Source organism: Mastigoproctus giganteus, chromosome 6, assembly GCF_048544385.1.
Source record: "Mastigoproctus giganteus isolate SK-2022 chromosome 6, ASM4854438v1, whole genome shotgun sequence".
In the NCBI taxonomy this organism is placed as follows: domain Eukaryota; kingdom Metazoa; phylum Arthropoda; class Arachnida; order Uropygi; family Thelyphonidae; genus Mastigoproctus; species Mastigoproctus giganteus.
Window position 1 is genome coordinate 230665213 of NC_143580.1, and position 14968 is coordinate 230680180.

Sequence of the window (14968 nt, forward strand, 5' to 3'; positions counted from 1 at the left end):
TTAATAGGCTATTTTGACATAGTTACTCATGAGCTGGAGGTAGGAAACAATTGCAGAGTTTATTCGGATTTTAGCAAGGCTTTCACTCGGTTCCTCAGGAGAGTTTACTGCATAAGTTGGAACATGTTGGGATTACTGAAAAAATTCTAAAATGGATTGCACAGTGGCTGCAGAGCAGAAGGCAGAAGATTGTGATTAATGTATATTCTTCAGACTGATGTAAAGTCAGAAATCAGGTCCCCCAAGGATCAGTTCTTGGACCATTGCTGTTTCTGATTTCATAAATGACATCGATGATGGGATAAAGTCTTGAGGTCAAAATTTGCAAATAATGTAAAGATATTTAGAATAGTTCAAGGTGACTTGAACAGGCTTCAAGAATGGTCAGAAAAGTGGCAGCTATGTTTTAATGCAGCAAATTACAGGATCCTACACTTGGGGAACAGCAACCCCCATGAGCAAAGACTTCAATTATGTGAGCTTACAGGGCTTGATGACCAGGCACCTTGGGGAAGGGGAGGGGGACCCCTGTTATAAAGAATTTCAGAACTAGGAGCGGTAATATTGAACAAATTCAGAGAATGTCAAAGTTAAACTGGATAGTTACCCCTATGTGAGAAGAGATGCACATAATTTATCTTATCGACTTTTTTTCCTTCTTTTTTTGGCTGGTGCAGCAAAAGCCTGTGGCTTTATGGCACTATATGATTAATACTATTTTCACTTAGCAGTGAGAAATTGGTCGTTTAAGAAGGCACAAAAAAAGCTAGTTTGTGTATAAAGGTGTTATCTTGGAATACTGGTTGAAACTTTCCTAGACATGACATTGATTGCATGCTAATTTTTGTAGAAATGAAATTTCTTCATATTTGTGTCAGGCCTATATTCAAAAATTTAGGGGGGGGGGGGGATTTTCTTGTTAAAAAATTCTATAGGAGCAAAAAGATGAATATAGATTAAAACTAGTAAGTGATCTATCTATATAATGAAAATAAAATGTTCTAAACAAAGTGATTTATATTAATTGTTACTAAAAGTTAATCAACTTAAAACACATATACAATGATAAACAACTAAAAAATTGCAAGTAATCAGATCGATGTATTTCATTTTTCTGAATTATTAAAACTGGCTAAACTAACCTCTGCAAGGCAGCCAACCTCAGATAGGTCACTTTTCTTCGGACACAGGTATCTGCTTTAGAGAGGTTTCACTGTAAATCATGTCTTTTTATAATCTGTGTGAAACCCCAAGCTTGATTAATTTATTATTTATGTTTTAAGTTTTGCTTGGGAGGAAAGGTTCATCATGAATGGTACATATAATAACTGCTTGTAAAATAATAAGAGTTTACCTCAATACAGTAAGTAGAACACTTGCGTATGATGCTCTCCAGAAATTAAAAGGAAAAAATCGAAAATTTTACATTAGAGTAACAAATAAATATCAATTTAACACAAATAAAAATCAATTTAATGCAATTAAAAATAAGAAAATTAATTAAAAGAATTCTTGTGTGTGTGTGTGGTATAGGTGTTTATTGGCGCATTAGCTGATATGGCTATAGTGCGCCTATTCGTAGGAATATTAAAAAATAATCCAGTTTAAATTAGTTTCAGTTCTGTAGCCTATTTATAAAAGATGATACACTCCAATTTGTTTTAAAAAGCAGAAAAGTTTGTTAACATTTGCGTCCTCTCCAATGATATGATGTAATGTCAATGGTTCTGAACGATTAGCCAGATTTTGAAGTATTGCAGCTCGATGTTGTTGATACTGCGGACAGTCAATCAGAATGTGTTTGACTGTTAGATATTCTAAGCAGTGTGGATACTGAGGAGGATCATCGCCCATTAGTAGATGGAGGTGAGTCAGATGGGTGTGTCCTATTCTCATTCGTGTGAGTACCACTTCTTCCCGCCGCACTGTCTGATTGCTGGAGTGCCAGAACTTTGGGTTTTGTTTCAGCTGGAAAAGTTTGTTATTCGTTTGGTTATGCCATAATTCTGTCCACTGTGCATGGCATGCTGCTTGAATTAAGATATTATAATCGGGCGCTGGAATAGGGACAGAAGTTAGGTCTGAACTTGGACTTTTGGCAGATATATCAGCCACTTCATTCCCTTTTATGCCTGAATGTGCTGGAATCCAGCAAAACTTCACTAGTTGTTGATGATCATAAATCTGCAATAACAAACTCCTGATTTTCATTACAATATGGTGATTCTTTTGAGATGTATTCTGCATTGCTTTAATTGAGCTGAGAGAGTCAGTATAAACTATATATTTTGCAGATGGATGTAGAGTCAAATTTTCTAGAGCTAACTGTATTGCATACAGCTCTGCTGAAAAGTTGCTATACTCAGGTGGAAGAGAAGCTGATATGATAGCAGAGGGAAACACTGCTGCTGCTCCAACAGTTGACAGAGATTTGGAACCATCCGTATATATCGGTAAGAAGTCGGCATAGGTTTGAATATGGCTAGCATGAGTTGTTGCACAGTCACTGCCGGTAGGCAATTCTTTCCCCATTGAAGAAAATAGGTATCAGAGGTCAGTTGAGGAAAGGTGGTCCATGGTGGATGAGGGTAATTCTTTATCTGTTGCCTATTGTGGAGAGGAACATTCCAGTTCTGTGATATTTCAAGGAGCCGTAGGCCAGCCGGTTGGATTTTACTTGGTTTATTTCTATAGAGATTAACTAGTGGTTGATTAAAAAGGTATGGTTGAATAGGATGCAAAAGGCAAGTCTGTATTTTGGCTGCATATTTAAGTAGTAACATTTTTCTACGAAGATGCAAAGGGGGGCTCATTAGCTTCAATGTATAGACTGAGTTGGAGATGTCCTGTATGCACCAATTGCAATCCGTTGAATTACGTTCAATATGTTGAATAGGATCCAGCCAGCGTAGCACACTCCTTCGGGCAGAATCATAAACTGGAGCACCATAGTCTAAACGGGATCTAATCAGTGCTCTATATAAGAGCAGCAAAGTTGTACGATCTGCTCCCCAAGAGAGGGCAGATAAAGCTCTTAGCATGTTGATCTTTTTAAGACAGGCAGTACATATTAATTTAACATGATCTATAACTATAACTTGAGCTTACTGTCCAGGATTAGTCCCAAGAATTTCATATTGCTGGCAATCGGGATGGTGGAATTTGAAATCTGAAATTCAGGATCTGCATGCAATTTGCGTTGACAGCAAAAGTGGATCGCAACTGTTTTCTGTGGGGAAAGACGATATCCATTGAGCTCAGCCCACTTTTGAACTTTATTGAGGGACATCTGCAATTGCCTTTCGATAGATCTCATGTTCTGAGAATGGCAAGAAATAGCGAGATCGTCAGCGTAAAGGTAAGCCTCTACAGTATTTGGGAGTACTTTTGTAATGGAATCAATTTTAAGGGCAAACAAGGTTGCACTCAAAACTGATCCTTGTTATACTCCTTCCTGCGAGAATGTCGCAGAAAGGGAATTTTGGTATCTCACCTGGAAAGATCTGCTCTTGAGGAAGTTCCTAATAAATATGGGTAGGTTGCCTCGTAGACCAAGATTATATAGGTCACTGAGAATGCCATACCGCCAGGTAGTATCAAATGCCTTCTCTATATCAATGGAGACCATGACAAGATGTTCGTTTTTCACAAAGGCATTGCGAATTTCATATTCCGCCTTGATCATCAGATCTAGGGATGACCTGTTTTTGCGAAAGCCATGTTGACAATTACTCAGTAGATGTTGAGTTTCAATGATCCAAGTGAGTCGACTATGGATCATTTTTTCAAGAATTTTACCAAGGCAACTTGACAGAGATATTGGTATGTAACTATTAGAACTGGAGGGATCTTTTCCAGGTTTCAAAAACGCCAAAACTGTAGCGTGGTGCCAAGAGGTTGGATAAATATTTTCCAGGAAGATCCGGTTAAAAAAGATTAGAATCAGTTGTAAGTTTTTCTCATCAAGATGCTGCAGCATGACATAATATATGCCATCTGGCCCAGAGGCACAGTTTCGTGTTGTTCTGATGGCCTGTAAAAGTTCACAATATTGCAGAGGCTGATTATATGGAAGTGACAGTGAGGTTCGAAAGTTGATAGGTCTCTGTTCGTTGGCAGTCTTAATTTTCTGGAATTTTGGAGTGTAGCTTGATGCAGCCAATATTTCAGCAAAAGTTTTGCCCAAGGCATTGGCTATATCTAGAGGAGCAGAGAGTTCTTGCCCATTGCAGGAGAGAATTGGGGAAGGAACAGTTGGAAACTTCCCAGAAAGCTGCCTAATTTTTTTTCCATATTAGTCTGGAGTCGGTGTTCCTATTGATAGTTGATGCGAACCTAGTCCAAGAATCTTTCTTGGCCTGCTTTTGAATGTAACGCGCCTTTGCCCTTAGGTTCTTGTAGCTAATTAGATTAGCTGTGGTTGGAGATCGACAGAATAAATTAAATGCTTTATTTTTTTCCTTCTTTGCTTTTGTGCACTCTTCGTTCCACCAGTAGTTGAAATGCCGTCAGGACCGGGGATTTGATAACGGAGTTGAGTACTTAGTTGCAACTAAAAGGCGGGTTGTTGTTGTTGCTGGTTTAGTTTTATTGGCGATGACGTTTGTAACCTAACCTAACCTTGGGACTGGCCCTGATGGTAATTCGGTTCGCTGCCTCTTATTAGCAATAATGCTATCTGCTTCTTTTTCAATTGTTTCAGATAGGGACCGGGTTGGGGCCCTGAAGAAGTGTTGTATAAGTTTATCAGGATTCATAGAGTTTTTTTAATTGTTCAGTGCCCGGGCTCCCCACCCACCACGGAGCCCAAAGGGACGCCCACTACCCGGCATGCAATAAATGCGCTCAGGAGTGGAACGCCAGGGCTACCCAGACACTATACCCGCACCGCCGCCAGCCTGAATCCTGTCCCTCAGACCATGAGGGTAGGGGAGTGGCATTGACACGGTTGACCCTTGCAGGCGAGCCTACTAGCCGATTGATCCTAGCCGGGCCTTCCAGGACCACCCGTCTTGTCGAAGCAGGGGCCAAAGTGGTGTATTGAAGCTGGGCCCCCTCAACCACCAGGATCCCCCTTTCCGAATTTCCACAGGTCGCAGACTTACGGCAAACACGCCGGATTCCATTGATGTAAGTCTGGAACCTGGGCTGTGGGCGTTGGATCCCAGTGATGCTAGTCTGGAAGTCCAGCAGCGTCACTGGGAGGTCCCCTCACCACGTACAGGTGCCCACGTCGAGGGGCTAACTAAAAGGCAGGATGTAATATAATCAGTAACTTCATCTATGGGCTGTAGTTGAATAGTTTTTTTGTCGAGTGATTGCTGACTGAAATTCGGCCCAATTGGCTTTAGAGAATTGCCATTTCCTGCAGGGGTGTTGTAATTGTGGTTGGGTAGTCAACAGATTACAAACAATTGGAAAATGATCACTGCCCATGGGATCATCCAGGGTGGACCACTGCATAGCTGAAAACAGTATCGGGGAGCAAATCGATAGTTCAATGGCAGAAGTCTGTCCATTTGGGTAACTGTATATGGGTGTGCGAGCCACTGTTAAGAAGAGTGTGGTTTTCTTTTTCCAGTAAAGTTTCAATCAGTCGGCCGCGTCTGTCTAATTTAGATGAACCCCATAAAGGGTGGTGGCCATTGAAATCCCCTAGCAGGCAGATAGGGGAGGGTACCTGTAATAAAAGTTCTTTAAGATCATTATAAGAGTAAGTATGATTTGGTGGGAGATAAACTGAGACTAAAGTTAATGCAGTCTGAGTAATCAGACGCACAGTGACAGCTTCGATTTGGAGAGTGATTTGCCTAGTTGGAATCCTTGTACTAATTAAAATAGCTACACCACCACGAGCAGAATCGGATGTATTCCGATCTCGTCTATAGACCGAGTAGTTTTTTATAGAAATGGAAATTTGAGTAGTTAAATAGGTTTCTTGCAGGCAGAAATCAACTGGAGAGTAGCGATTAATTAAGTAACGGATGTCGTCAATGTTTTTTCCACGAAAGTCTCTGCAATTCCATTGCAAGATGTTAGGCATTACTTGAATTTAGAAGAAGAAGCTGTATCTGACGTGGCTGTCTTATGGCATTCTGGCTTTGGTTTGTCTCTTTTTGGAAAGGAAGGGCGACCAGTGTCCATCTCTTCTTCAGCAAATATTTCCAGGATTGGATCTTCCTGTTTGGATGGATACTCTGCCTCCATCGATGTGTCCCGAATAATCTTTTTTTTAAGTCGAACTTTCATTATTTGTAGTAGTGGCATTCACTGGCGGAGATTGAGATTTTGCTGGTATAGTGAGAGGCGTATTATTTGCTTGGTCTGAGTGCTTAACGGGACTGGACTTTTGCTGAGAGGGGACAGCCCGATCCCAGTCAGAGATGGAAGTGTTTGAAGGAACGGTAACATCGGTGTGTGGCAATGGTTTGATATTTTTTTGCAATATTGGCATAGGTACGGTTAGGCATACTGGGTGCAATTAATTTTCTTGCCTCTTGATAACTAACTCTGTTTTCAACTTTATATTTTACAATTTTTTTCTCTGTTTTCCACCTCTCACACGTCTTAGAGTAGGCAGGATGGTTCCCTTTGCAGTTGGGACATATCATTTCTTTCGCCACACAATCACTTTGAATGTGATTGGAGGATCCGCAGTTGGGAAAACTGGGTTGCTTCTGCATGTCGTTTGAGAGTGGCCATACTTTTGGCATTTATAACATCTCAACGGATTTGGTATGAAAGGACGAGTGCGGCAAAGTAGATATCCAGCTTTTACTGATGAGGGCAGGTTTGGACTGTTGAAGGTAAGAATGATATTTCTGGTAGGTGTGAGAATATTGTCTTTTTTTATCATTATTTTTACAGCTATTACATTTTGTTCCTGAAGCTCTTCTTTAATTTCTTCCTCCGTCACATTCATCAGGTCCCAACTAGATATTACATCCTTTGATGTATTTAGGGTTGCATGTGGAGTTACTTTCACTGGAATACCAGCGAAAGTTGTCTCTTTTAGTAATTTCTCAGAGTGCCTGCTATTCAGAGTTTCAATAAGTAAGTCCCCTGATTGCAGTCTCTTAACCGTCTTGGGAGACCCTGCAATACTTTCCAGGTGTTTTTGAATTAAAAAGGGGGATAGCTTACTGAGAGGCTGTTCAGATAGTGAGTGCATTATTAAGAATGCAGGTAAGTCTGTCGCCGAGGGATTGGTTTTCAACCTCTTTGCTTGCGACGAATCATGGTCATGGTCATTTTCTGTGTTTGGCCGACAGCTTGACGGCTCTAAAGTTGGAAACATATTTTGTTCCATGTTGGCTCCTCTTAGCCCCTGGCAGATGGACTTTTCGGCCAAGGTTACCGGCCCCGCCACGGGGAGGCAGGAGCAGTGCCTGGTGTGAAGCGAAAAGTAGTAAGTGGTTAGTAGTAAACTAGAAGAAATAAAGACAGGTGCCTTTCCTTTCTTGCTCTGTACAAGTGTTTTTGTTACAAGAGCTGTTTTTAAATGAATAAATTTATTAACGACAAGAACGTAAAATAACTATAGATCACTTTTGGGAAATCGCAGTAATAGCACAGAGAAATCGCTCAGTCACATTCGCTTGGCACCTGGGGCCAAAAGAATTCTTCTAAAATTAATTCTTTTAATTGATTTTCTTATTTTTAATTGTGTTAAATTGATTTTTATTTATTTGTTACTCTAATGTAAGATTTTCGATTTTTCTTTTTAATTTCTGGAGAGTATCATATGGAAGTGTTCTACATACTATGTTGAGGTAAACTCTTATTATTTTACAAATATTGATATCAACGTAGAACGTATTGAGCATTACAGCTCTGGTTCATACTATATAATAACTGCAGGTGTTTCAAAAGTTTTTCTTCCCCCCACCTCTTTTTATGAGGCCAGTAGTACACATTCCCTATTTAATTTTGATAAAAACACTGTAGAGTAAATGTGGCAAACACACAACATGCAAAGAAACTGGCAAATTAATATTCTTACCTTAACTTCAAAACATATTTTTCCAGTTTTTACACCATATGTAGAACGTGCACCAGCCCACATAAAAGCAAAGCCCTCAGAAGTCATCGGATGAGCAGAAAAGCATGATGGGTCAATCACTAGATTTAAATCTGAATTATCTAGGGTGGAGGAAAAAAGTAAATTAAATAATTTTCTCGTCTTGGTATATTAATAATTGGTATAATAATTTCTTTGTAAAAAAAAAAGAGAGAGAGAGAGAGAGAGAGACGAGAGAGAGAGAGAGAGAGAGAGAGAGAAAATAAGTAAAGATTGACTCAAGTGATTGCCAGCTGGTTTCTAATAAAATGTATAAGAATTTCAATATGGTACAATAAAAACGGGCTAGTCCTTAAAGCTAATATGCTTGAGTTCCCCCCCCCCTGGCCTCTTCGTACCCGCCACGAGTCACTATGATCAAATAAACACCATGAATGTAATGAGGGGTATCATAGTTTAGCATGCCTAACTTCTTTTAAGAAAAACACAAGTTGGAAGACTGTTGCTACCCTGCAAAGCTTGTCTGACCCCTATTTTCAGGGATGGTGTTGTGGCACTGTTGGGGTATTCCCTATTTTGGGAGTATCTTAGTGTGAGATCTCATTCTCACCTCAATATGGAGCAGCAATCCACCCAATGTGTTTTTCTTAAAAAGTGGCTAGAAACAGACTGTTTTATGTGAAAGGTGAGTCAAAGTATCTAACACCAGGACCTGGAGCGAAAATGACCCTGAGAGCACCAGTAGAATACATCCTTGAAGACATGAGTCAGCTATAAAGATTTTCAAAGCATTCACTCACCACTTTGCTTATTGGAGATGAAGTGGTGAAACCCATGTTTAGTCACCAGAGCAAAATTTACAGCATCCCCTCCCTACCTATCTCCTTCAATCATGCACGGTACTAAGTACTATAGGTTTTGATATGTTTCATGTTTCATAAAAAAAAAAAAAAAAACACAAATGAAAATGGGGAGGTCCCAAACCAACAAGACCACTTGGAATTGGGAACATAGCACCAGTGCAGGCAAAATTTCATCCGAAGCAGGAATGAGCCAGGTACAACCACACACAAAGTGAAAGAAAGAACGATATGGAGTGGACCTGACCAACTCAGACTCCCATCCCTCAAAACAGGTATGCCACACAAGGAGTAAGCCAAACTTTTGTGCACACCCACATAAAACTGAATGGAAAGAAGGGCTGCCAAGTACAAGGCACGAGCAAGTTTCAATAAAAGTATACCACTGAAGATCAGGCAGCAGGGTGGGCTGATGAAATTTCTCACATTCCTTGTTGGTATTTTGGTAGTGCAGATGACCATCTATTTTTTGCTTGAAGGCAGCATCAGAAATGCCAGTTTCTTTAGATTAAAAGAAAGTACTTTTCTCTAACAGGAACCAGGATGATCAATGGCCACTGATGATCCAGATATTGATTGCAATAAAAAGGGCATGCTTAATTTTCTGAAAAATTGAGACTGCAATCAGGTGAGTAAGAGATACCAAGATGAAGGTCAGAGCTTTATTTAAAAAAAAAAAAAAACTCTTCCCTTCTGATCCTGTAACTATGACAAATGGAAAGAATCTAATAGTGACGACCTTTCATATTTGGACCACTTTTTCAAAATAAAGTGGAATTCCTGTAAGATTATTATTATTTTTTTAAGGGTGAGTCATGATCTGCATGCACTTCAATATAGAATAAGAACTCAGAGAAAATACCCTGAAGATCCAAGGGCCTGCATCCAGATAAAACCTATGGCACTGTCATAAACACAGGCTGGCGGGACTGTGTATAGACTGCAAGAGAATTAGCCTTTGGTTTTGTTCCAAGTTTGCTAACAGCAGCCTTGTAAAGGAGTTCAAGTGCATGGCCCTCCAGTAACCACTCCCTCAGGGTAATACAGGTCACCATGGTAACAATGGGCATTTTGGATTTCTCACATGCTTTAGATGTGCTTAAGAAGATTCAAACATGATGGTACACCCAGATTGGTGAGATGCTTCCTGAGCAACTATTATCATGGATATTGGTGGGGCTGTGGTTATAAAAGTCAAGTGAAATTACCTGCTCGTCAGACAGATCTGAATCCTGCTGATTTTCATTTACAGTGTCCAAAGTCATAGTGTACATCACTGAAGTAAACCAAATATCTCCTGATCCAATGGTTATCGTTACTTTTGGCATTTTGCTGAGTGGTAGAATTATAAAAACCAGCAATATCTACAGATGTCCTTTTTTCTTCTACTAGTTGTATTTGTAAGGCATTCTTCAAATATTCTTGTATGTAATCAGAATTCTTAGTTAAGCACGAAGACACAAAGCTCTGCACCACTGAAATCACTAAAGGTTTCAATTCTGCTCCAGTAGCACTACAATACAAAAGCACCTTTAATCTTTAGCAGTCCAGTGTTAAACCGAAAAATTTCCTGATAGGATTTCCAGTCAGCAGTAGAATGTCATTAACATCAAGAGATAGAGAAGGGAAAAAAAAAAAAAAAAAAAAAAAAAAAAGTGAAAGAAAGAGCTGAACCTTGGGGAACACCAGCATTGGTGAAGTTAAGAGGATAGAAGCCAATTTAGAACAGTATCCTTGAAAATGTGCATTTAAAAAAAAAGGTTGTTTGTTTGTAGTAGTAGTGGCATGTGATGCAAGAAAGCAAATGTATGAGCTTATGCAGCATCAGGCAACAACACAAAAAAAAAAAAAAAAAATCACACCATTCCCTCAAAATGCCTGTCCAGTTCCTCCTTAAATTTATTCAACCTATCAACTTCCACAACGACAGATGGAAGTTAATTCAATTAACCACCCGTAATCTGAACAAGTGGAAGGATCCCATCAGAATTCAGCGTGCTCAACCCATTGAAGGCCTTATATACCTCAATCAGATCACCGCGCAGGTACCTAGTCTCCAGCCACAGCAATTTGCAGAACTTAAGCCTCTGTTGGTAAGAGGATCCCTTCATTCCCCTCACCAATCTTGTTGCCCTTCTCTGTACACGCTCAAGTAAATCTACATCCTTCCTAAAATGAGGCCTCCAGACCTGTACGCAATAGTCAAGGCGTGGCCTGACCATTGCCTTTATACAGAGGGATAATCACCTCCTTTTCCCTGCTAGCAAAATTCCTATATATCATTGACAAAACCCCATGACCTGCCCTGGCAGCCTGTCTGCATTGCTCAGAAAACTTCATATCTGCCTGCACAATTATTCCCAGGTCTTTTTCATTTTCTACCACCTTAGGTGTAGTACCACACAGCTGGTACGTTTCTCTAGGGTTACTTCTACCCATATGCAGTACTTTGCATTTGTCAAGGTTAAACTTCAGTTGCCACTTCTTAGCCCATCTGCCCAAATTATCTAGATCCTGTTGCAGTAGCACACTGCCATTACTGTCATTAACAACCCTGCCAACCTTTGTATCATCTGCAAACTTCGACATTAAGCCTGATATACTTTCATCAATATCATTGATAAATATACAAAACAACAGTGGACCTAACACCGAACCCTGTGGGACTCCACTAATAACATTAGTCCAAGAAGAGCAGCACCCATTGATTACCACCCTCTGTCTTCTCGCACTTAACCATCCTTTTATCCATTGTAGCAACTTACCCTTAATACCATTCTGTTCCAATTTGTACAATAGTCTTCCATGCGTAAGTGTCAAAAGCTTTCCTGAAATCCAAATATATGATATCAAAATTATTTTTTGCATCCAGTTCCTTTGTAACCACATCATAATATCCTATCAAATTTATCAGACAAGACTTTCCCTTAACAAACCCATGCTGTGTCTGAATTATTGCTGCAGTCTTGTCTAAATGATCCTGCAATGCATCTTTAACCAGCGACTCCATTATTTTACCCGGAACAGAAGTTAAACTAACTGGTCTGTAATTACTCGTGTCACCCTTCGATCCCCCTTTGTGAATTGGGGATACATTTGCACATCTCCAGTCCGTGGGAACCTCCCGAGTCCAAGGATGCTTTCATAATTATGGCCAAAGGTTTGCTTAGTTGCTTTGCCGCCTCCTTTAATATAACTGGATAGATCCCATCCACCCCAGGTACTTTTCTTACGTTTAACTTCAACAATTTCTCTTCCACTTTACTCTCAGTTATTACAAAATCATTAAGTATCCTGCTACAATTTGATAACCTTCTGCCATTTTCAAACCTTAATGATTCCTCACATGTGAATGCAGATGCAAAATACTCATTCATTTTGTTTGCTATCCGAGCAGGATCATCAACAGTCGAACCATCAATGTCAAGTGGACCAATCAGATTCATCCCCTTCCTTTTAGAGTTTATATAAGTAAAGAAATCCTTGCTGTTTTTCTTAGCATATGTTGCCAAGGATTTCTCGTAATCTGCCTTCGCCTGCCGAACCTCCTTTGTGACCTGATTACAGATTAACTTATATCTGCCATAGGCTTCTGAGTCGCTTGATAATTTATATGCATCCCATGCATTTTTCTTCTCTGTTATGAGTCTCATTAGTTCATTTGACAACCATTTAGGCCTAAACCTTGAACAATATTTCTTAATAGGTATGAAACTTTTAGTAGCATCCACGATTAATTCCTTCAATGCTTCCCACTTTGAATTTACTGTTGGTAACATCGTCAGTTGATCCCACTGTACAGAATTTAAAAACTGTCTGAGACCACCGTACTCGCCTTTACGGAAGCAAAAACCCTTTCCTTTACCCCTGATGGTAATTAAATCTTTAAGTAAATCCCACGTCAGTACACTGTGATCACTGCCGATAACCAGATCAAGAGTATTACTTTCTCTGGTTGCCTCTCGAACATGCTACTGCAGAAAACAATCATCCAATAAATCCACAAAAGTCTGACTAGTGTGCGAGTGCTCAACCCACAAGTTCCAGTCAATATCTGGGAAGTTAAAATCCCCCATTATAAGACATTCTGATTTACTCGCCCACTCTATATCTCTATACAATTGTTCATGTACTCATTCAAGTCATTAGGCCTATAACACACTCCTACTCTTATTTTTGCTTTTGCAGTGCTTGTGTCACACCAAAATGACTAAACAGTGCACTGTTCATCTATATCAACTGGATGCACTTCTTTTGATTTTATGTTTTTCTTAATTAACAGCATAACACCTCCTCCCTTCCTATCCTGTCTATCCTTTCTGTACACATTGTACTCCCCAAATTCCAGTTCGGCATTCCTTATATCTGTGTGACACCACGTATCTGATATCCCAACAATATCCGCCTTTGATGTCTTGACCAACACTTCAAATTCATCAAATTTATTTACTATACTTCTAGCATTGGTATACATGCACCTATTTGGTTTTTAGGAGCATTAGCAACTAAGGCCATATTGATCTGGGGATATGCGGCAATCATTCCCTGACCTTTCCACATCCTCCATATTTGGTGGTCACGGGCTCGAACCCTGGTCTAATCAAGAAGCGTGTGCTACACACTGCTGCTCCTGCCCATCTGGCTACGGAAGCACAAAAAAAAAAAAAAAAAAAAAAAAAAAAAGTAATAACAGAAAATAACATAATAAAATTACGGTAAGCACATAGAAGAAACGACAGTATTGGGGGGGTCATAAGCGACAGGTCATTAATAACTTGATTTAAATAACCTATACAGCAGGCCCCCGTTATAACGCGGTTCACTTTACGCTGATTCGCTATAACGCTGTTCTTATATTATAACCCGTATCTGACTATAACGCTGTCACAGATCACTATAACGCTCTTTTACAGATTACATTTTTGACATATTTAACGAAATCGTTTCATTTGATGGAGTCGATAGCTTGAAAATGAATAGCAAAACAGCATTAAAACGTTTCCCACGCCGACTTAAGCAATTTTCCCACACTCAGTGAAATTTTCTCTCACGCTAATTTAAGTACAGTCACTTGTTACGTAGTTCCGAGATCAACATTTTAAAAAATGATCAAATACATCGCTTGTAATATTTGCGTTATATGCATTTATCCGAAGTCTAGTTAGTCATCACTCAGTACAGTATTAGACATCGTGCGTAACGGACAGTTTACTTGAACATTGTATCATAATTAATTCAACCAACGCAGTTATATTTTCGAAGAGCTAATAATGACCGACAGGAATGAAAATGCAACAACGTCTGGGCGCAGTACGAAGACTATAAATGTAAGAAAAAGACTGAATTTGAAAATTAAATTAGACGTTTTGAAGCGAATCGATTCCGGTCAACGACAAGCGGATGTGTGCCATAATTTAGGACTCGCAAATTTAACTGTAAGAACAATTATGAAAAAATAAAGAATTAATTTTAGCAGCGGGAAAGATAGCTGTTCCACTGCAAGCAACTAGGACTAGACCGGCTATTAGGATTGAAATGGAAAGACTAATTTTTTTGAAGATAATATTCCAATTCAGAATTCAGTTAAGTTAAATATTAAAAAAAGAGAGAGAGAGAGAAAGAGATTAGCCAATACGATGATCTGAAGAAAACTCGCCTAAAAAAAAAATGTGGAACTATTTAAAACTGGTAGAATAAATTTAAAATCCCGGGAGAAGCCGCTAGTGCAGATTAAGGAGCCGAAACTTTCAAAAAAGAACTTGTTAAAATTATTGAAGAGGGGTATTATGTGTTATACTTCTCAACAAGTTTTTAACATAGATGAAGCAGGACTTTTGTGGAAACGAATGCCTAAAAGAAGTTTCATATTGAAAGAACAAAAAACATGTCAAGTTTCAAAGCGGCGAAGGATCGGTTGACTTTATTGTTGGGTGGTAACGCTGCGGGCCATTTAAAATTAATACCCCTTTTAGTTTATTTGGAAGAGGGCCAAAGTTCAACTCAAAATCCACACATTTTTCATGATTAAATTCATCCATTAAATTAAATCAATTAAATTCATTATTTTAATTGGAATTTTGTTTACTTT

General features: G+C 39.3%; 1 protein-coding gene across 3 annotated transcripts in view; it reads right to left on the minus strand.

Annotated features, from left to right (window-relative positions):
* The window catches only part of LOC150085071 (heterogeneous nuclear ribonucleoprotein U-like protein 2), a 372157-nt gene that overhangs the window by 136651 nt on the left and 220538 nt on the right, over nucleotides 1-14968 (minus strand). For all 3 annotated transcript variants that reach the window (XM_090376770.1, XM_090376771.1, XM_090376772.1), the window contains one exon: nucleotides 8003-8142. In XM_090376770.1, the coding sequence (XP_090232896.1) occupies nucleotides 8003-8142 (140 nt within the window). The remainder of the gene's footprint in view (nucleotides 1-8002; nucleotides 8143-14968) is intronic.